General features: G+C 36.3%; 1 protein-coding gene across 1 annotated transcript in view; it reads left to right on the forward strand.

The window, feature by feature from the left end:
• Positions 1–21568, forward strand: part of ANGPTL5 (angiopoietin like 5) — a 39116-nt gene that overhangs the window by 11129 nt on the left and 6419 nt on the right. The window contains exons 2-6 of the mRNA XM_007946026.1: positions 6337–6481; positions 11701–11804; positions 12665–12758; positions 16224–16324; positions 18347–18467. Coding sequence (XP_007944217.1) covers positions 6337–6481; positions 11701–11804; positions 12665–12758; positions 16224–16324; positions 18347–18467 — 565 coding nt within the window. The remainder of the gene's footprint in view (positions 1–6336; positions 6482–11700; positions 11805–12664; positions 12759–16223; positions 16325–18346; positions 18468–21568) is intronic.

The following is a 21568-nucleotide window of genomic DNA, read 5'->3' on the forward strand; positions in this document are numbered from 1 at the left end:
TTTTTTTTTGATATATGCATTTATGCATTTATTGCTATAAATTGGCCTCTGATTACTGCTTTTATTGTGTCCCCCAAATTTTGGTATGTTGTATTATTTTCATTTGACTCAAAGAATTTTTTAAATTTCATTTTTTATTTCTTCTGTTATCCAGTTGTTTTTGAGGAGGGTGTTGTTTGATTTTCATGTTTGCTTTTCTTCTGTTGATCTTCCTATCGTTGATTTCTAATTTGATAGCATTGTGATCTGAGAAGATACTTTGCAGTATTTCAGTGTTTTTAAATTTATTAAGGCTTGCTTTATGGCCTAACATATGGGCTATCACGGAGAATGTTCCATGTGCACTGGAAAAGAATATATATTGTGCTGTTGTTGGGTGAAATGCTCTGTAGGTGTCTATAAGGTCAAGGTGGTAGATTGTATTGCTCAGCTCTTCCACATCTTAGTTCTGAGTTTCTTTCCAATTGTTCTATCTTTCATTGAAAGTGGTATATTAAAGTTTCCCACTATGACTGTGGAGTCATCTATTTGCCTTTTCAACTCTTTTAAAGTCTGATTTTTATGTAGTTTGGGGCTCTTTCATTGGATCCATAGGTACTTATTATAGTCATACCTTTTTGTTCAATGGATCCTTTAATCATTAAATAATGTCCTTCCTTGTCTTTAATGGTGGTTTTTGTCTTAAAGTCAATTTGATCAGAAATTAATATTGCCACTCCTGCTGTTTTACAGTTGCCATTTGCTTGATATATCTTTTTCCAACCTTTGATTTTTAGTCTGTTTTTGTGTTTGTCTCTAAGCTATGTCTCTTATAGACAGAAAATTGATGGGTTATATGTTCTTATCCAATGTGCAACTCTCTGTCTCTTGAATGGTGTGTTTAATCCATTGACATTCAGTGTAATTATTGACAAATATGAATTAGTTGTTGTCATTTTGTTATGTGTTTTTTCCTGGTGTTCCTGGTTTCTTTGTTCCATATAATTTTCTGTCCTGAGCTCATTATATTTATGAATCATGTTATCATTTCCTTTGTTACTGTTCTTTCAGTATTTGCTAAATATTTGTGTTTGTCCTCTTTTTTTATTGTGATATGAAGGTTTATCATTTTTTCTTTGAGGTTACCCTGTGATTTATAATTTTCTCCCTGAGTTTAGAACAGTCCATTCTGTCTTGCAACTCTCTTGACTTCCTCACCATTTAGAAATTCTGTAACTACACAGTATTTCCCCCCTCTTTTTGGTTTGTGGTTGTCCTCATTTGCCAGTTGATGTCTCTGGTTCCCTGTTTACAATCTTGTATGCTTATTTTACTTTGGATACTTCCATAGCTGTGTTGGTTTCTGTGTAATGTCATCTTGTGTGTTAATGGTCGGTTGTTGTTTGCTATTATTGGTTCTCTGTTCAGAGGACTCTGTTAGTATCTCTTGTAAGGTTAGTCTGGTTTTAACCAATTTCCTTAATTTCTGCTTACTTGGAAATCTCCTAATTTCACCATCACATTTGAAGGACAGTTCTGCTGGGTATATAATTCTTGGTTGTAAATTTTTCTCTTTCAGGGTTTTATATATACCATCCCATTGCCTTCTCACTTGCATGGTTTCTTCCGAGAAATCCGAGCTTATTCTTACTGCTTGTCCTTTTTAAGTAACTTTTTGTTTTTCCCATGCTGCTTTCAGGATTCTTTCTCTGTCTGTGGTTTTGATGAGTTTGATGATGATATATTTTGTTGATTTTCTTTTGGGATCTAGCCTGGTTTGGTTTTGTTGGCCTTCCTGAATGGATATATTCTCATCTTTCATCATATCAGGGAAGTTCTTTTTCAACAAATCTTGGACAATTTTCTCAGTGGTTTTCTATTTCTCTTCCTCTTCTGGACTTTGAATTATACGTAGGTTATCCTTTTGATGGTATCCCACATGAACCTTAGGCTTTTTTTTCATTTTGTTTTGATCTATTTTTCTGATTAACTCCTTTCCTAAGAAGTATTCAGGCATTTGTCTTCAATCTCATTAATTCTGTCTTCCATTGATTCAATTCTACTCCTTTTCCCTTTCAATGTGTTATCTATTTTTGACAATTTAGCGTTAACCTTCTGGATTTCTGTCTGTAGAGTTTGTGTCATTTATATATTTTTATTTTGTTCTTGTATTTTCTTCTGAAATTGTTCTAGAGTTTTGTCTGTGTTTTCCTTAATTTTTTCAGTGTTTGCCTTTATCTGTCTCTCAATCCTTTGAAGATACCTAAATATAATTCTTTCAAATTCCTTATCAGGGAATTCCAATTCTGCTTCTTCCTCAGGAATGTGTTCTGGGTCTGTACCCTGATTCCTTGTTTCTACCACTTTATCTTGCTTCTTTGTGTGAACTATAATGTTCTTTTGTCTCTGAGATATTGTGACATTGTTGTATTTAGATCTCTTTACTGTTTGTGAAGAGCGGCTAAGGGTAAATCTGGCTTTTCTTGGTGGTTGTTTATCATTGGCCAGTTGGTGGAGAAGGAAGTGGTGGCTCTCACTCAGTAAGTGGAGCTGTAGGAGGTGCAGGTGTAGTTGTGTCATATAGGCATTGTTGCTGTCTCCCACTCAGTTAGACAAAAAAAACAATCAAAAAACCATCAAAAATTAAAAGCACATGGACAAAAAACCCACCACATAAACACACAGGAACAATCACCAAAAAAAGAAAAAGAAAACCCACAGTATCTGGGGAGAGGGTAATAAGAAAAAAAGGTAGAGTAGGAGAATAATGAAGAAAAAATGGGAAAAATGCAAAAAGAAAAACAGGGAATGGGGTTAACTGTGAGAAAGAAAAAAATTGGTACCAGGAACAGGGAAGAGAGAAAAATCTGAAAACTAGTACCAAAGAAGGGAAGAATAAAGAATAATAATAAAAAGATAATAATAATAATAATAATTTTAAAACAGGCAAAACAACAAACTAAAAAAAAGGAGAAAAAATAATCTGGACAGTGAGTGGCAGGGTACCCAGGCTCTGTCCAAGCACACAGACTGGGATGGAATTCATGTTGCCCCAGAAGGTGGGTGGGAGTGAGGGATGGGTACACCTCTGTTCACCAAGAGGGTGTGGGGTATAAAAGTAATAAAGGAAATATTGCACCTTTCCAGTTGCTGGTGTCTGGAATGTCTTTGTGGTTTTTGGCAAGTGGATCCTATTTTTGAGTCCCTGGAATCTGGGAGAATGCTGTTGCTTTAAATATCCAAAATGGTCCAACCACTTGTAAACATTCAAAATGGCTGCATCCTCCAGACAGGCAGAAGTCCACATCTCAGTCCACCTTCCTTTTTGGGCTTCCCCTTATTCATCAGCCACCAGAGCATTCTGTGCAGCCCTTGGTTAGCAGGGCCAATTTTTAGGTTAATTCTTAGGTCCTAACACCACTCAGCAATATCCAAGCTGTCTGTGCTGTCAGGATTGTTGACAGACCACAGCTCCGTATGTCTCCTTTTTTGGTGTTTTCATGCTAATTCTTCTACTAGTTGGAGTTTAGTCCAGTTCTATATCCTTCCCTTCAAAGCTCTGGACTCTAGAATTATCTTCTGTATCTGTGTTAATTGGTTCCCCTTTTCTTTGTTGAAGAGGGTCTGTGTATAGTCTTTCTGCCTATTCAGCCATATCACTGGAACTCAACCTTTCCATATTCTTTTGATGCTTCCCACATCATTCAATATTTTGGTGATAGAATCCTTCAATATTTCAACTTAAGGCTTGAGTTTTTTCTTTAGTTCTTTTGGCTTGAGCAATGGTGAGTGTGTTCTTCTCTTTTGGTTTTCTAACTCCAGGTCTTTGCACACTTCATTTTAATAGTTTACTTTGTCTTCTTAAGCTGCCTTTTGAAACCTTCTGTTCAGCTCTTTTATTTCATCATTTTTCTCCTGTTTGCTGTAGCAACTCTCCATTCATGAGCAAGTTTCAGAGTCTCTTCTGACATCATTTTGGTCTTTTCTTCTTTTCCTGTCTTTTTAATGACTTTTTGCTTTCTTCATGGATGATGTTCTTGATGTCATCCCATAACTTGCCTGGTTTCTGGTCACTGGTATTTGATGCATCAAATATATTCTTCAGATGGTCTCTAAGTTCAGGTGGGATATAATCAAAGTCATATTTTGGCTCTCATGGACTTATAAAAATTTTCTTTAGCTTCAATTTGAACTTTCATATGAGCAGTTGATGGTCTGTTCCACAGTGAGCTTCTGGCCTTGTATTGGCTGAATATATAGAGCTTCTCCATCACCTCTTTTTACAGATATAATCAATCTGATTCCTGTGTATTCCACTAGCAAGGTCCACATGTATAGCCACAATTTATGTTGTTGGAAAAAGGTATTTGCAATGAATAAGTCATTGGTCTTGCAAAATTCCATCATGTGGTCTCCGTCATTTCTATCATCAAGGCCATGTTTTCCAACTACCAGTTTCCAACTTTCTCATTCCAATCACCAATAGTAATCAATACATCTTGATTGCATATTTGGACAATTTATGGCTACAGAAGTTAGTAAGAATCCTCAATTTCTTCATATTTGACTTTTGTGGTTGGTGCATAAATTTGAAGTAATAGTAGTATTACTGATGTTCCTTGTAGACATGGATATTATCCTATCATGACAGCATTGTTCTTCAGGATAGATCTTGAAACATTCATTTTGACCATGAATACAACACCATTACAGTTCAGTTTTTCATTCCTGGATGTTATTGGTATTAGGTGCCCTCAAGTTGGCTCCGACTCATGTGTAACTATGTACAACAGAACGAAACACTGCTTGATCCTACATCAGCCTCACAATCTGTGCTATACCTGAGCCCATCATTGCAGTCACTGTCAATCCATCTCATTGAGGGCCATCTCCTTTTCTCATGACCCACCATTTTACCAAGCATGGTATCCTTCTCCAGGGAATGGTCCCTTCGACAACATGACCAAAGTAGGTGAGATGGACTCTGGCTATTCTTGCTTCCAAGGAGCATTCCTGGCTGCATTTCTTCCAGGACAGATTTGTTAATTCTTTTGGCAGTCCGTGGTACTTTCAATATTCTTCAGCAACACCACAATTCAAAGGCATCAATTCTTCTTTAGTCTTCCTTATTCATTTTCCACCTTTCACATGCATATGAGGCTACTGAAAATACTATAGCTTGGGTTAGGTGTACCTTAGTCTTCAAAGACACATCTTTGCTTTTTGGCACTTTAAAGAGGTCTTTTGCAGCAGATTTTTCCCAGTGCAATATGTCATCTCATTTCTTGACTGCTGCTTCCATTGGTGTTGATTGTGGACCCATGGTGGACAGGTTTCAGCAGAGCTTCCAGACTAAGACAAACTGGAAAGCAGAAAGGGGCCATCCACTTCTCAAAGAATTAGCTGGTGAAAGCCTTGTGAATGGCAGTGAAACACTTTCTCATATACTGCAAAATTTTATGAAGAGGCCTGAAACATTGTCTGATGACAGTGCCAGAAGGTGAGCCCCTCAGGTCAGAAGGCACTCAAACTACGACTGGGAAAGTGATGCCTCCTCAAAGTAGAGTCGACGTTAATGATGTGGATGGAGTAAAGCTTTCAGGACCTCCATTGGTTGATAGAGTTTGACTCAAAATGGGAAGAAACAGCTGCAAATATTCCCAGCATAGGAGATCATATGATTGTATGATTCAAAATGACCAATAGCAGTTCATTTTAACTCACTAATGCCTAGGATATGGATCTTTATGCACTCTATTTCATTTTTGACAACTTCCAATTTTCCTAGATTCATATTTCATACATTCCATTCTCCGACAATTAATAGAAGTGTGCAGCTATTTCTTTTCATTTTGAGTCATGTCCCATCAAGCAAATAAAGGTCCTGAAAGCTTTACTATATGCATGCCACTAAAGTCAACTCTACTTTGAGGAGACAGCTCTTCCCCAATTGTATTTTGAATGCTTTCCAACCTGAGCAGTTGATCTTCTGGCACTGTATCAGACATTGTTTCAGGGCTATTCATAAAACTTCCCAGTAATATATCAGACAGTGTTTTACCACTATTCATGAGGTTTACATTGGCCATTTTTTCCACAAGTGGATGGCCTCATCCTTCTCCCCAGTCTTTCTTAGTCTGGAAGTTGCCCTGAAACCTGTCCATCACAGTGGACAGTGACCCTGCTGGTATTTGAAATACTGGTGGCATCATAGCCTCCTGCCTTGCAACAACATGCGAGCCACCGCAGTATGGCAATCAAATGGTGTTTTGTTCTTTTTTAAAATTTTTAATAATCATTTTATTTATTGTATAATATATTTAATTGTTTTTGTTCTTTCTATTTTTTAATGTAAAGGATTATTCATCTGTCAACCTTGCAGAAGATGTATCTAATGCAAAAGATGAAAATAAAAGTAATGATACTCTTTATAAGGAAAACTGTGAGGAATCATATGATGTTAAGCTTAAAATTACACGAGAAGAAAAACATTTCATGTGTAGTAAGTATTAAAAATAACCATAGTTGTAAAGGTATACGATTTATTATTTTTGGGATAGGTATAGGAAAAATGTACCTTAGAATTTGTCTGGGTCATTTTTTTTGGTCATTAATAATTTTCTTTTTTAAAAATAATATTTTGTTGCATATTCAGTGAAGGTTTACATAGCAGGTTAGGTTCCCACTCAACAATTTCTACACAAGTTAGTTGTTCAGAGATATTGGTTATATTCTTCACAATGCATGAACATTCTCTATTTCTGTTCTGGTTGGTTGTTTTGTTTCCATTAATCTAGCTTTCCTGCCCTTTTACATTCTCATCTTTACTTTAAGCAATTGTTGACTGGTTCGTCCCATAAAGGTGATTTTTTTTTTTTTTTTTAGTGGAGCACAGTACTTAAGAGGGATATTCATTATTTTTTGAGCTGATTTGTTATTCAGCTACAAGACAACTTCAGTGATTTGCTTCAGTTCAAGGTTTGAAGAGTGTCTCAGGGCAACAGTCTTGGGGAAACTTTCAATCTCAACCAACCCAGTAGTTCTGTTTTTTAAATTATTATTATTTATTGCAACAGCTCCTCTCCCACTTCCTCCCCACAGCCACCCCCTCCTGTGATCCTCCCTCCACGCACTTCCACCCCCTGAGCTGTCTCCTTGTGCATACACAGCCGCTCTATTCTCCCATGATTGTTCTCTCCAAGGAGTGTATCTACCTAATGTAAATGTTCAGCCCATTTGCTTGCCTTTTCTTTAGCTGGAAGCCACAGGAGTGGGTTCAGTTCCAGACCTGAAGGGTAGCCAGGGGCCATAGTCTCAGTGGTTCCATCAGAGCAGCAAACCTGTTCCCCCCACTTTTTTAAAAAATGATTTTGTGTTTTGTTCCACATTGTTCTCCCACTCTATCTAGAATCTCCTACATAGATCCCCCTCCAAGTGGTTGACAACAATAGCTGGGCACCATCTATTTCTTCTGGTCTCAGTTGAGATGAGACCATGGTTTGTATAGACTATTTGTTCTGTAAGCTAATGTTTCCTTTGAGTTTTGGTTTCCTTCTTTCTCTTTGCTCCAGATGAGTAGAGACCAGTAGTTGTATTTCAGATGGCCACTCACAAGATTTTAAGACCCCAGATACTACTTACCAAACTAGAGTGTAGGCATAACTTTATGGACTATACAGGTATAACTTGGAAATATTGTGGGTTCAGTTTCAGACCACCACAATAAAGAAAATTTTGCAATAAAGTAAGTCACATGAATATTTTTGTTTCCCAGTGCATATAAAAGTTATGTTTACACTATACTGTAGTGTATTAAGTATGCAATAGTATTAAGAAAAAGTTTGAAATATTGTGAGAATTACCAGAATGTGACACAGAGACATGAAGTGAGCACATGCTGTTAGAAAATTGGCACTGATACACTTGCTCAATGCAGGGTTGCCACAAACCTTCAATTTGTAAAAAATGCAGTAACTATGAAGTACAATAAAGCAAAACACAATAAAACAAGATATTCCTGTATTATGCCAGTTGACTGAACTGTTTCATGAGACTATGGTCCTAATCCTTCAAGTTCAAAAATTCAATCCTGCAAGGTATTTGATTATGTCTAAGAAGTATCCATAACTGTACTCCCATGTGCTTTATTATATATATGAATGTATACACATACAGTCACATAGATGCATATACATAAGCATATACCTATTTATGGACACACACACACACATAAACATATACATAGATGTGCCTACATTCATACATATGTACCCAAACAAACATTTTTCATTGTTTTTGTTGTTTTTTCAACATTATATATGCCATACCAATTACCAAAAGGTCCTTTTTTCTTTACTTTGTCTTTGTAATGACATTGTTTACCTTCATCAAGCTGTCTACAATTCACTCCCATTTGGTGTTACATTTCCCATCACCAAAAATAACAAGTGCCTGTATCTAGAGAGTGAATCCCCCTTCCCATTCCCTGATAACCACTAATGGCCATTAGTTTCTGTGTATTTACTTTGATTTCCAAGGCAGTATCACTACAAAAGTAGATTGTCCAATCTTCCTTCTGAGGAGTGGCTGGTGGGTTTGAACTGCCAGCCTTCTAGTTAGCAGTCAAGTGCCTTAGGCAATATGCCACCAGAACTCCTACTTGTTTATGTTATTTCATTAAAGTGAGAATGTACAATATTTACTTTTTGTGATTGACTTATTTCACTCAACATAGTGTTCTCCAAGTCCAACCATGTTCCAAGGTGCTTTGGAAACTCACTTTTCTTTATCAGTGAGTAATATTCCATTGTAAGTATGAGCCACATTTTACTTATCCATTCATCTGTTGATGGGTACCAAAATTGTTTCCATCTTTTTGCAATTGTGAATAGTGCCGTGATGAACATAGATATGCATATGTCTGTTTGTGTCACTTCTATTTGATATCTAGGGTAGATACCTAGAGGTGGAATTTCTGTGCAATATGACAGTTCTGCCTCTGTTTTTTTGAGGAACTGCCAGACTGTTTTACACAATGGTGTCTGGATCATTTTATCTACATCTTTATCATCCTAGGCCAGAGGCTTTATGTGTTTGGTACATAGTAGATGCTTAGTAAGTATCTGGTAAATTAATGATCCTCCTCTCTATAATCTTGTGGCATCAGTTGACCGCAGAGATAGGGGGAAAGCCAGAGGGCACTGATAATAATATTGTACTGATTTAACTAGGGCTGTTTTCTTATCTTCATCTGAATCACTAGGAAGTTTCAGAGACGGCATACTGAAAACTAATACATTCATAGCAAGCAACTCTTATAATAGGTATAACACAAATTCCACAACTAAAGTATGGTTGTTGGTGCTGTTGAGTTGAGTCCGACTCATAGCAGTCCTATAAGACAGAGTAGAACTGATCCATATGGTTTCCTAGGCTGCAATCTTTAGGGGAAGGAGCCCTGGTAGTGCGGTGGTTAAGTACTCTCTTCTAACTAAAAGGTTGGCAGTTTTGAACCCACAAGCCATTCTGCAGGAGAAAGATGTGGTGGTCTACTTCCATAAAGATTACAGCCTTGGAAACCCTGTGGGGCAGTTTTTCTCTGCCCTGTAGAGTTGCTATGAATTAGAATTGATTCATCAGCAGTGAGCAATCTTTCTAGGAGCAGAGTGCCACGTCTTTTCTACCGTGGAGTTGCTGGTGAGTTACAGCCACCTTCCATTCCATTAGCTGTGCTTAACCATTGCTTCACCAAGGCTCCTTTGACTTATGGTGCTGTCGAGTGGGACCTGACTCATAGTGACCCCTCCTTGGGTTTCCGATGCAGTATCGCTACGGAAGTAGATTGCCCAACCTTCCTTCCAAGGAGTCACTGGTAGGTTTAAACCACCAGCCTTCTGGTTAGCAGTCAAATGCCTTAGGCACTACGCTACCAGAGCTCCCTGACTTATGGTAGCAAATGATTAAAAATAAAGTTCTAAAGTCTTGATTGTTGTTTAAAACTATTCAGTAACATTGCAATGATTTCCATGGTCTATTGTATGTATAAGGAACTCTGGTAGCACAGTGGTGGTTCAAACCCACCAGACACTCCATGGAAGCAAGACTGGGCAATTTAATTCTATAAAGATTTACCACCTGGGAAACTCAATGTGGTCACTATGAGTTGGAATTGACTCAATGGCAGTGTTTTTTTCTTTTTTTTATTGTATGTATGCAGGGTCAGGTATGAAAAAGGGAGATCAGAAGAGGAGGTGGTGATAATTTGAACCAGTTCCTATAGAATTCTAACTCTTAGGTCACAATTATGAAAACTCACTTCAGTGTAGCTAATTCTGTGATACAAGGATCTCAGTTTTCTCAAACCAGTGAGTGCAACTGGTTTTTCTCAAACCAGTTAGTACACAGAATCTGTGCCTATTAGCACAGATATCTAAATCCAGGAAGAAACTAATAGACAGTGAGAGACTAAAAATAAAAAAGAGAGATGGTAATAAAATAAAAATTAATATATTTTAGTGCTAGAATAAAATTTTGTAATATAGCAATAAAATTTTTAAAAGGACAAAGTAAGCAATAATATATAGATTCACTTGTTATAAAGGGCATCTTTGGTATAACTGGTGAAATTTTCACAGGATCTGAAAAAGATAAGATAGTCAATGTTTATTTCCTGATTTTGATGGTTAAGTTGTAGAGAATGTCTTTGGTGTAGAAAATACACACTGAATTATTCAGAGATGAAGCAGCAACAGGGGCACTTGCTCTAAAATAATTTTGGGAAAAAAAAGTTCTTTGTGCTGTTCTTGTAACTCTTCTGTAAGTATGATTGTTTCTACATAAAAGTTAGTAAAAAAGAAAAATGTACATTATAAGTTCAGTCAGAAAGTAACTAGCCAAAACCTTTGATTTTGAGGGTGCATATAGCAACCCCTCCTTGGGTTTCTGAGGCAGTATCACTATGGAAATAGTTTGCCCAACCTGCCTTCCAAGGAGTGGCTGTAGGTTTGAACCACCAGCCTTCTGGTTAGCAGTCAAATGCCTTAGGCACTATGTTACCAGAGCTCCTGTTTTATTTTATTCTTTTTAAATGTGTGTGTGTGTGTTTGCAATTTATTTATATAAAAATACAGCATTAAGAGAAAAAATGTAAGCAAAGAGTTATTTTTAAAATCAACTTTCATAGTATGGGATTATTGCCTTTTATTACCTTATATAGTAAGAACTGATGAATCTTGAATCTCCTGTGTCTATACCTCTCCTCTTATAAAGTAAGAATTGATATTCCAAATGTTGTCTCTCAACTACAGCAGATTAAATTATTTTGAGTATTCTATCTATATTACTTGGAAGGAGCTCAGGTGGCTTAGTGCCTAAGGCACTGCTAACCAGAAGGCTGGCAGTTCAAACCCACCAGCCATCCTGGGAAGGAAGGTTGGGCAATCTACTTCTGTAGTGATACTGCCTGGGAAACCCAAGAAGTCTCTATGAGTTGGATCTGACTCCACAGCAGTGTGTTTTTTTTTATATTACTTGGAAATCATTAAGAAAGGTTAATTCTGAATTAAAGAAAAAATGTACTAACTAGAATATATAACCGTGAGTATTTAGATAAGTGGGGTATTATTGTGTTTATATATTTATACAAAATAATGTGAAATTTTATATTTTCCATGTTTCCTGTATTAATGTAACATTTATTAGCCATTTTTATTATGGTTTAAGGAAATTTGCAAAATTCTATTATTTCTTACACACGAAGTACCAAAAAACTACTAAGAAATATGATGGATGAGCAACAAGCTTCCTTGGATTATTTATCTAATCAGGTATGGAGTTTTTAGTATTGTGTTGTCGTTGCATATGTATATGGACATATAGTTTGTTGAAAGTACAACCACATTCTTTCATTCAATTATGTTACAGACATCCATTTAGTGCTTGCTATGTGAAAGGCATCATAATAAGTCTCAGGCAAACAGAAAATACAAAAATGGGCCTGGCCTTAAGGAACATGTAGTCTATGGGAACAAAAAAGACAAAGTACTGCATTGAAAAAGTGTTGTTGATGTTGTTGGAATGAGGACGCTGAAAAGGGTGAGATTCAAGAAGGCCTCCTAAAGAAGGAAGCCTGTTAGCTGAGACATGAAAATTGAATAAATGCTTCCAAGGTTACAAAGTTTGAGTCAAAGAGAAACTACTTGGGCTTGGTCAATGGTGAAGTGGGGAGTATAGTGGTTGGTGAGGTTAAGAGTGTGTAAGGAAAATTGAGGTAGGCAGGAAGTAAATCATACCATATTGTGGAGCCACCGAGGTATCTGAACAGTGAAATGAACATGAACAGATTGGCAGCTGGTGTGGAGGATGGTTGGGGGAGGGCAGAGGGAAGAGGAAGGAGATGAAATGGGAAAGTACAGGCAAGACATGAGGAGCAGAACTTCAAGAGCAGCGAGATACAGAAACGGGCAGAGACAGACAATGTTTTGGAGACAGACACTGCCGAGCTTAGTGACTGATACTTAGCTATGCCTGTAGTGATTTGTTAAAGTAGTAAGGGATTCGGTGGCGAAAACTATGCATCATTACATAATTCAGAGCTGGGCTTACGAAAGGCTTAGCGATTATTCAGAATTCAGCTAAATGAGGTTTGTTCAAATATAAATTTGCTTAAATGTGTGTGTGTATTTAGGTTAATGAGCTCATGAATCGAGTTCTTCTTTTGACTACAGAAGTTTTTAGAAAACAGCTGGACCCTTTTCCTCAGAGACCAGTTCAGTCACATGGTGAGAACTGTGGTATTTCAGTCTTTTAATATTTGTCTTTTATTGCTTAAATTTTTTTTTTTGAATGAAACAAACAAACAAAAAAGCCCAACCTGTGCCATAGAGTTGGTTCTGACTCACAGCGACCCTATAGGACTGAGGAGAACTGCCCTGGGGTTTCCAAGGCTATAAATTTTCATGGAGGTAGACTGCCACATCTTTCTTCTGTGATGTAGTTGGTGGGTTTGAACCACTGACCTTTCCGTTAGCACTGTGCCACCAGAGTTCCTTTTTGCCCAGAACAGGTTGAAGCATTTAATATGTTTTTTTTTTCTTTTTTAAAAAAACAAAACAAAGCAAAAAATATAGCTCACTATTATCTAGCAAACTAGACAAGTGATATCTGCCATTAAGCAAATTACATTGCAGACAATGTATATTTTTCTAAATTGGGTAAATTTTCTGACCATTTAAAAGTCATGGCTGTATAAAGATATCCTGAATCTGTTGAAAGTAGTATCATTTTTATGTAACTGTATTCTGGTCTCCCTTTTTATTTTACTAATAACTAATCTCTAGTTAGAGGGAAGAGAAAGTTTCAGAGTTCCTCCCACTTGTAAAAAAAATTTTAAAATTTGTTCAAACACTTGCAAATTTGAAATTATAAAATTGTAAAATTTGAAAAAGAAAAAGAAAAGAAACTTAAGACAGAAATAAACTTGAATACTACAGTACAGTATAGTAATACCTAGAAGCTTGAGCTTCTAAGAAAGATACCCTATGAACCTTCTAATTTAAAATTAATACCAAAAGGTTCCAATCAAACAAATATACTTCAGGGCGTAGTGTATGATATTTCTTTTTTCTTACAAAGGGAAAGGAATGAACGTTACTATAAATATCCTATGTGCCAGATACTAACACAGGCACTTTCACATATTATTTTTTATTATTTTGTTGTATCTCATTTATTTCCCATATCTGTCCCTAGATAAGTAGTATAAAGTGGCAGTTAAGAGCAAGGACTCTCAAGTCAGACTGCCTGGCTTCAAATCCCTGACTCACAGTTTCTTTGGTCTCAGTTTCCTCGTTAGCAAACAGATAGTATTTACCCTCTAGCATGTTGTAAGGATGAAATGAGTAAATACATGAAAAGCTCTTAAGAGTGCCTGATAAATAGTAAGAGCAATATAAGGATTTTTTTAAATTTTTTTTTTTATGGTTGTCATCATCATCAGATGAGGAAAATGAAGCATAGACATTCTAAATAATTTGTTCATGTTTATTTCTCTGGTAATGGAAAAGCAGACATTCCAACCCAGATCAGTAGTTGAATGTGAACTTCTATCATATCTCTGGGTATAAATTATAATAAGAATATCTCTTAACAATGCAGAACAAAAGTAACAACTCTTTTATGTCTCCTGGAAATGGAGGGGAAAGCAAACTTTGTTTACAGCTGTGATTTTGTAGGAGCATTTTCTGTATACTTACTATGTGTTAGGGTCTGTGCTAAGTACTTTACATAAAGCCTTACAGTGTGAATTTTAAGGAGTGCTCTGGTGGTGCACTGGTTAAACTATTTGATTGCTAAAAAAAAAGTTGGTGGTTTAAACTCACCAGCCACTCTGGGAGAAAGATGAGGTAGTCTCCTTCTGTAAAGAAACCCTGTGGGGCAGTTCTGCTCTGTCCTGTAAACCAAACTCATTGCCTTCGAGTCAGATCCAACTCATAGTGACCCTTGGAAACCCTATTGGGTAGTTCTACTCTGTCCTGTAGGGTAACTATGAGTCAAAAACCGACTCAACAGCAGTATGTTTATTTAAATTTTCAGAATATCACTGTGAAATGGTTAGCATTATTATTCTGACATTACATATGAAGAAAGTAAGGCTTTAAGTTAAGTATTCAAAAAATATTTTATTTTTGTTGTTGGAAATATACACAGCAAAACACACAGCAATTCAACAGTCTCTACATGTACAGTTCAGTGACATCGATTACACTCTTTGAGCTGTGCAACCAACCATTTCCACCCTCCCTTTCTGAGTTGCTCTTCCCTGTTGACACAAGCTCCCTGCCTTCCGAGATTCCCCTCCAATCTCTAGAGTTGCTGTGCTCAGTTTGATCCCATCTAGACAGATAGCAAAAGAGCACAAAAATCATGGCAGGCAGACATTCTTCACTACTCAAGCAAAGCCATTTGTTCAAATGGTTAATTGTTCTTGCTAGGAAGAAGTAGAACTAGGGCTCTAACCCTGGCATTGGGCTTCTGAGTCCCATGCTCTCATATTTTGTTTAGCTGGGTAATTGAGGCTATTATGAGGGTACCATGACATACCTCAGACATGAATCTGCATGGATTCCAGGAGGAAGTAGTGTGTGGAGCATGTTGTTGTTGTTATTTGCCGTTGAGTCGGCCCCGACTCATAGCGACCCCTCCTTGGGTTTCCGAGGCAGTATCACTACGGAAGTAGGATTTCCCAACCTTCCTTCCGAGGAGTGGCTGGTGGGTTTGAACTGCCAGCCTTCTGGTTAGCAGTCAAGTGCCTTAGGTACTATGCTACTAGAGCTCCTGTGTGGAGCATAGTGTGGCTCAGATTTTGTCAGCACTCAGTTTCTGATGAAGGCAACTGAGAAGCCATATCTTGGGTGCAGTATCCTGGCAAACAAAGTACAAGTCTTGAGTTCTTGGCCATACAGGTCTGAGACAGATCAAAACACCTGAGCAGTTCAATGTGGGGCAGAGAAGGTAGGTTGAACTTATCTCTTATTATATTAAGAGATACCACATAGAATGTCTTATACTAAAATGGATTATCCATCTTTATGTACCTATGTTTACAATCCTCTGAAGAGTGGGATGCTTTGGAGAGAATAACTGTAGGGTGCTCCCGTTCCAACTGCTGCAAACAGAGCAGGGTATTGCCCTGAGGGTAATTTCTTCTTGGTGAGATGATTTTCCCTACTTTGGTAATAGTAGTCTCCAAACCCCTTGGAGTCTTTGCAGTTTCAAATAGAGTAATCAAATATTCGTCAATAGTAGTTAATCCATTTATCCCTTGAGTTTCCTCCTCTCCCCTTATATAGCTTTCCTTTACATATCCTGCCGACGAAGATATACCTAGATTGCTGAAAGGGTATTATTATTATATTTTTTTTTGAAAAAGAAGGCATCATTTAAAAATATGTTAAGTAAGTGTTGATCCCAAATGGAACTTTTAAATAGTATAGGATACGAAACACTAACAGTGATTGTACTAGTGAAGGCTCATTGCAGCATAAATTCTTTATTTCCTATTTTTCCATGTATTTTCTCCTTATTTCTAAAACTGAAAACAGTGTTCATCTTCAAGAAGTCTGGCACATTATTGATGGAGATTGTAATACCAATTTCAGATAACACTATCAATTTTCTGCTATAAAATGACTAAGTCTTAAATGTACATATGAACATATCCTAAATAATGAATTTTACTCGTCTAGGTTTGGATTGCACTGATATTAAAGACACCATTGGCTCTGTCACCAAAACGCCAAGTGGCTTATATATAATCCACCCGGAAGGAGCTACTTACCCATTTGAGGTAAGGTTTTAGTTACTAAAAGCTGAAAACCCAATCCCTTGCTAACAAGTTGATGGCATCTCGTGGGGACCCCATGTGTTGCAGAGTGGAACTGCTTCATAGGATTTTCTTTTTGGAAACAGATCACCAGGCCTTTGTTCTACAGCACTGCTGGGTGTTTGAACTGCCAACTTTTAGGTTAGTAGCCTAGTGCAAACTATCTCTGCCACCTAGGGGCCCTTTCCCCTTATTATGTGGGGAAAAAAAAGCATACAAACAATTTAATTAATAGTAACAGTTTAATTATTTTAATATTTAGATTTTTTTTTTCTGTAAATTAATAAATTTTCCAGTTTCAAAGTTTGGTTTTCTGTAAGTCTGACTCCTAAACCAGTGAAAAGACTAGACAGTTTATTTTTCACTTTTCTATTTGAGTTTTTATGGTTGCACACTTTAAAGTAAATCCATTTGGTGCAGGATCGTATATTGCCCTTATAGCAGGCAGAACTTGACTATATAAATATTTATTTGCTTTAATTACTTGATGGGGATGAGAGAATTATTGTGTGCTTTGGTTTGGGGCTTACTAAAAATATCTCTGATTTCTCTTTCCACATGTGGTTATAATTTCCTTTGACGATAAGCAATTTTACATGATTACATAAGAAATTAAAAAAAAAAAAAAATCTTATGCTGGTGTGTGACAAAAACTGAGATACAGATCCATTCTTAAATTTAATAAAAATATTAATATCTCTACCCAGAGGACATCTATGCTAGGATTTCTAATAGAAATATCTACTAAAAATTATATATTAATTGATGAGTGATATATTTATACATAGCTTTAATTTTCTGGGGTATTTTTTTCTTTGTGCATAAGGGAGTTGATGATACTGACTGATGCAGCTTATAGATTGTCTTTATTCAACAATAAAATATCTCTTCTAAGTAGATACTACCAGTTTCTCTTCTTAAAGTTACTAATATTATTTTTGAATTTTTATTGACAAGATGTCATAAGATTTTCATAGATGAGAACTGGGAATAAGAAAAATTGCATAAATTACTTGTCTTACATACTCAAAAATGGGCCTGAACAGATGTAGAAAGGGAAAGCTTCTAATTTTGTGAGGAGTAGGATGAATAATTACTTCTCTTTTGGGAAAGCGTTGGCTCCCTGACTTTTTCCACATTGCCTTTCTCTCTTTCCATGTGGGAAGTTTCTGAAGGAGAGAAATTTGATCTCTCTCTCTGGTTTTCTCCCCTTGTCATTCCTATGGGTCTTTTATGGAGATGTTCTCAGTGACATTTTACATAGCACCAACAGATGCACTTATGGAGCCTGCTGAAATGTGGGCACAGACATTCCTTTATGTCTGAAGATGCCCATCTGAACACAGGCCCTGTGGGCTTGCTGGAGCAAAGAGTAAGCAGTATCAGTCATATTTAACACTATAAAAAATAAGTTTTAATTCAAAGGAAAAAACAATTTACAAAGAAATATATGTCATTCTGCCACATCAGATCAATACTGTTAGTACTAAACTGAAAAATACTGACATGTAGATTTGAAGAAGGAACTCTGGTGATATAGTGGTTAAAGGATTCAACTGCTGACCAAAAGGTTGTCTGTTTGAGCCCACTAGCTGCTCTGTGGTGTCTATTTCTATAAAGATTTACAGCCTTGGAAACCCTATGGATAGTTCCATGAGTTGGAAATGACTTGGCATTGAGTATTTTTTTTTTTAATACGTTTGAAAAATAAAAGGATAACCTCAAAATGCTACAATCATTTATGTATTTTTTTTAAATAACTGATTCAGGAACTGTAATTTGATATGCTACAAGTTTGTTCTAGAATAAGTACTGTGTTTTCTAACAAGTTTAAAATTATTAGTGTATTAATGGCGTATAACATCACAAATTTTCAGTGGAAATGTCTTATCTTTCTTTAGGCTTAAGGATGAAACATACACTATGTAATATTAGAGAAGAATGAAAACAATAGCATAATATTTTTCTTTTCTGTGTCGATTTTAGGTGATGTGTGACATGGATTACAGAGGAGGAGGATGGACTGTGATACAGAAAAGGATTGATGGAGTAGCTGATTTCCAAAGGTTATGGTGTGACTACCTAGATGGATTTGGTGACCTTTTAGGTCAGACTTTATATATTTTCCCTCTACCTTTATCTCGTTTTCAGTATCACTACTATAAATAATGTCTCTATTGATCACATCTCCGAAATATTTTTTATATTCATAAGGTCAAATCCTCATGAATATAAAATATGAGTAAAGTCACTCTTTTGTCATATGTCGTAAGTAGGTCTTTGGTTGAGATCTGGTTATCTTTATGTATAGATATTTGTCTAAACATAATTTGAGTGAAAATTTCAAACTGAAAATTTATTAGGTATCTACTATGCACCCAGCAGTGTTCTGTCACATTATAGGTGCTCAACAACAATTTGTAGACTAAAAAACTGAGTGGGTAGTGTTGGCATGGACCTTAAGTATCTTGAGGTGTTTGCTATGTTGATGTCCCCAGATGAAATGGAGAATTGAAGTACAGTGCTATACAATTTCCAGTTATGTCACCTGGATGTAATTAAAGATTAGCATATTCAAAATTTGAAAAATATACATCCTAGGTGAATTGTAATATCTGTTTACATTATTGTCACATGGTAGCACCACGTTTGCTGGAGAATAGCAACACCAGTGTTTCAGAACCCTGAAGAATTTTAACATTAGTTGGAACTTCTGCAAGTGATTCTGGCAATTTTTGTGTTGTTATTTTAATAGTTAGTGCTATTGTAATTTAAAATATTTAAGTTCCCACAATAACATCATCAGTGGTGGTGTTAGTTCTGGTGCTAAAAACCCTACTAGAAGCCAATGATTTTAGAAGAGATATTAAATATAATAAAATGCTTTGAATAAGTAAGACTAAATAGCTGTCTTTGTAAGAATGAAGTGAATATATTTGTATTTTCTCAGCATTACCTCTGACTCTCCACTGAGTGCTTCCGTTTAAATAAGTAGTCATAGATCTACCAGCTCTGAATTGTCATCTTCTTTACTTTCTGCTTATTTCTATGGGGAAATTATGTGAGTTTTGAATAATAAGGTCTTCAGACAGGTTTCCTACACATAAACTGTGACTACATTGTACTTGGTATATTTAAAAGATAAACTTGGAATTAAGGAAAATATATTGTTATGTCCTAAATTTGGGATTGGAGTAAAGAGAAAAGATGATTTGGGACACTTAAATTAGAGAATTAAAGATTGAGAGACTGAACAGTTCCTTTTAGGATCCAGTTTACTATACTCCCTTTCTTCCTATACTTCAGATTACTTTTGAATTCTAAGTGATTGTGTAGTTCAAATGCAACTTATAAGCCTGGGTTTAAGAGTTTTAAGAGTTTCATCTCTATCACACTATTCTCCACTCCTTAAAGTTTGTTTTGGCTAAACTCTTACTTCTTTGAGTAATTTCATAATTCAGGAAGAAGAATGTATCTCAGAACAGAGGTGCATACATTTAAAGTATGGCCTGCTGGGTAGGTGGGAGATAAATAGCTATTGGCTAGAATATGCATGCAAATATATAGTCTGAACTAGGAATTTTAATTACTCATCCTAGACCTACAATGCTTCTGGAAATATTGACTGAACTTGGGAACAATACTCCAGTGTTGCTAAATGATGTTTGCAGTCATACACAATTAACAAGCTCCATTACAATGAAGAAATATTTGCTCTTAAAGTATTATCTAAGATAGAAAAAAATTTTCACTGTGCATTTTCAGAAAATGTTTCTTTAGGAGCTTCTGATTTGGAAATCAAACCTCCCATACCTACTGGTACACCTCTTTTTTTCAACCTGTCATAAAATTATGATTATCTTTTTGTTGATATTCCTGAAGATGAAACTTGAGTTTTTACTTTGTTAATCTTTAAATGAAGATAAAATGGAGATGAAAGTGAAAGAAAGTTTGGTATCCTCAGCATAGTGAAGAAGTGGGTAGACATTTTTCTTTTTCATAAATTAGACAAACATCAATAATTTGACCTACAGTCATCCATAAAAGTCATCCATAAAAGAGCTCCATAAAAGAGCTGAACAGAAGATTTCAAAGAGCAGCTCGGGGAGACAAAGCCAATTACTATAATGAAATATGCAAAGACTTGGAGTTAGAAAACCAAAAGGGAAGAACATGCTCAGCATTTCTCAAGCTGAAAGAACTGAGGAAAAAATTTAAGCCTCAAGTTGCAATATTGAAAGATTCTATGGGTAAAATATTGAATGATGCAGGGAACATCAAAAGAAGATGGAAGAAATACACAGAGTCACTGTACCAAAAAGAACTGGTAGATCTTCACCCATTTCAGGAGGTGCCATATGGTCAAGAACAAATGGTTCTGAAGGAAGAAGTCGAAACTGCACTGAAGAAATTGGCAAAGAACAAGGCTCTAGGAATTGACGAAATACCCATTGAGATGTTTCAACAAATGGATGCCCCACTGGAGGCACTCACTTGGTTATGCCAAGAGATTTGGAAAATAGCTACCTGGCTAACTGACTGAAGAGATCCCTATTTGTACACATTCCAAAGAAAGGTGATCTCACAGAATGTTTAAATTATCAAACAATGTCATCAATAGCACTCACAAATAAGATCTTACTGAAGATAATCCAAAAACAGTTGCAGCAGTATATTGACAGAGAACTTCCAGAGGTGCATGCTGGATTCAGAAGAGGAGGTGGAACAAAGGATATCATAGCTACTGTCAGATGAATCTTGGCTGAAAGCAAAGAATACCAGAAAGACGTTTACTTGTGTTTTATTGACTATGCAAAGGCATTTGATTGTGTAGATCATAACAAATTGTGGATGACATTGAGAAGAAGGAGAATTCCAGAACACTTGATTGTGCTCATGAGGAACCTGTACATTGATCAGGAGGCTGTTGTTCTAATGGAACAAGGGGACACTGCATGGTTTAAAATCAGGAAGGGAGTGTGTCAGGGTTTTATCCTTTCCCCATACTTATTCAATCTGTATGTTGAGCAAATAATCCAAGAAGCTGGAGTATATGAAGAAGAACATGGCATCAGGATTGGAGGAAGAATCATTAACAACCTGTGATATGCTGATGACACAACTTTGCTTGCTGAAAGTGAGGATGACTTGAGGCACTTACTGATGAAGATTGAAGAATACAGTCTGCAGTATGGATTACATCTCAAT

Source organism: Orycteropus afer, unplaced genomic scaffold (assembly GCF_000298275.1).
Source record: "Orycteropus afer afer isolate SDZICR_OR568_19922 unplaced genomic scaffold, OryAfe1.0 scaffold00147, whole genome shotgun sequence".
In the NCBI taxonomy this organism is placed as follows: domain Eukaryota; kingdom Metazoa; phylum Chordata; class Mammalia; order Tubulidentata; family Orycteropodidae; genus Orycteropus; species Orycteropus afer.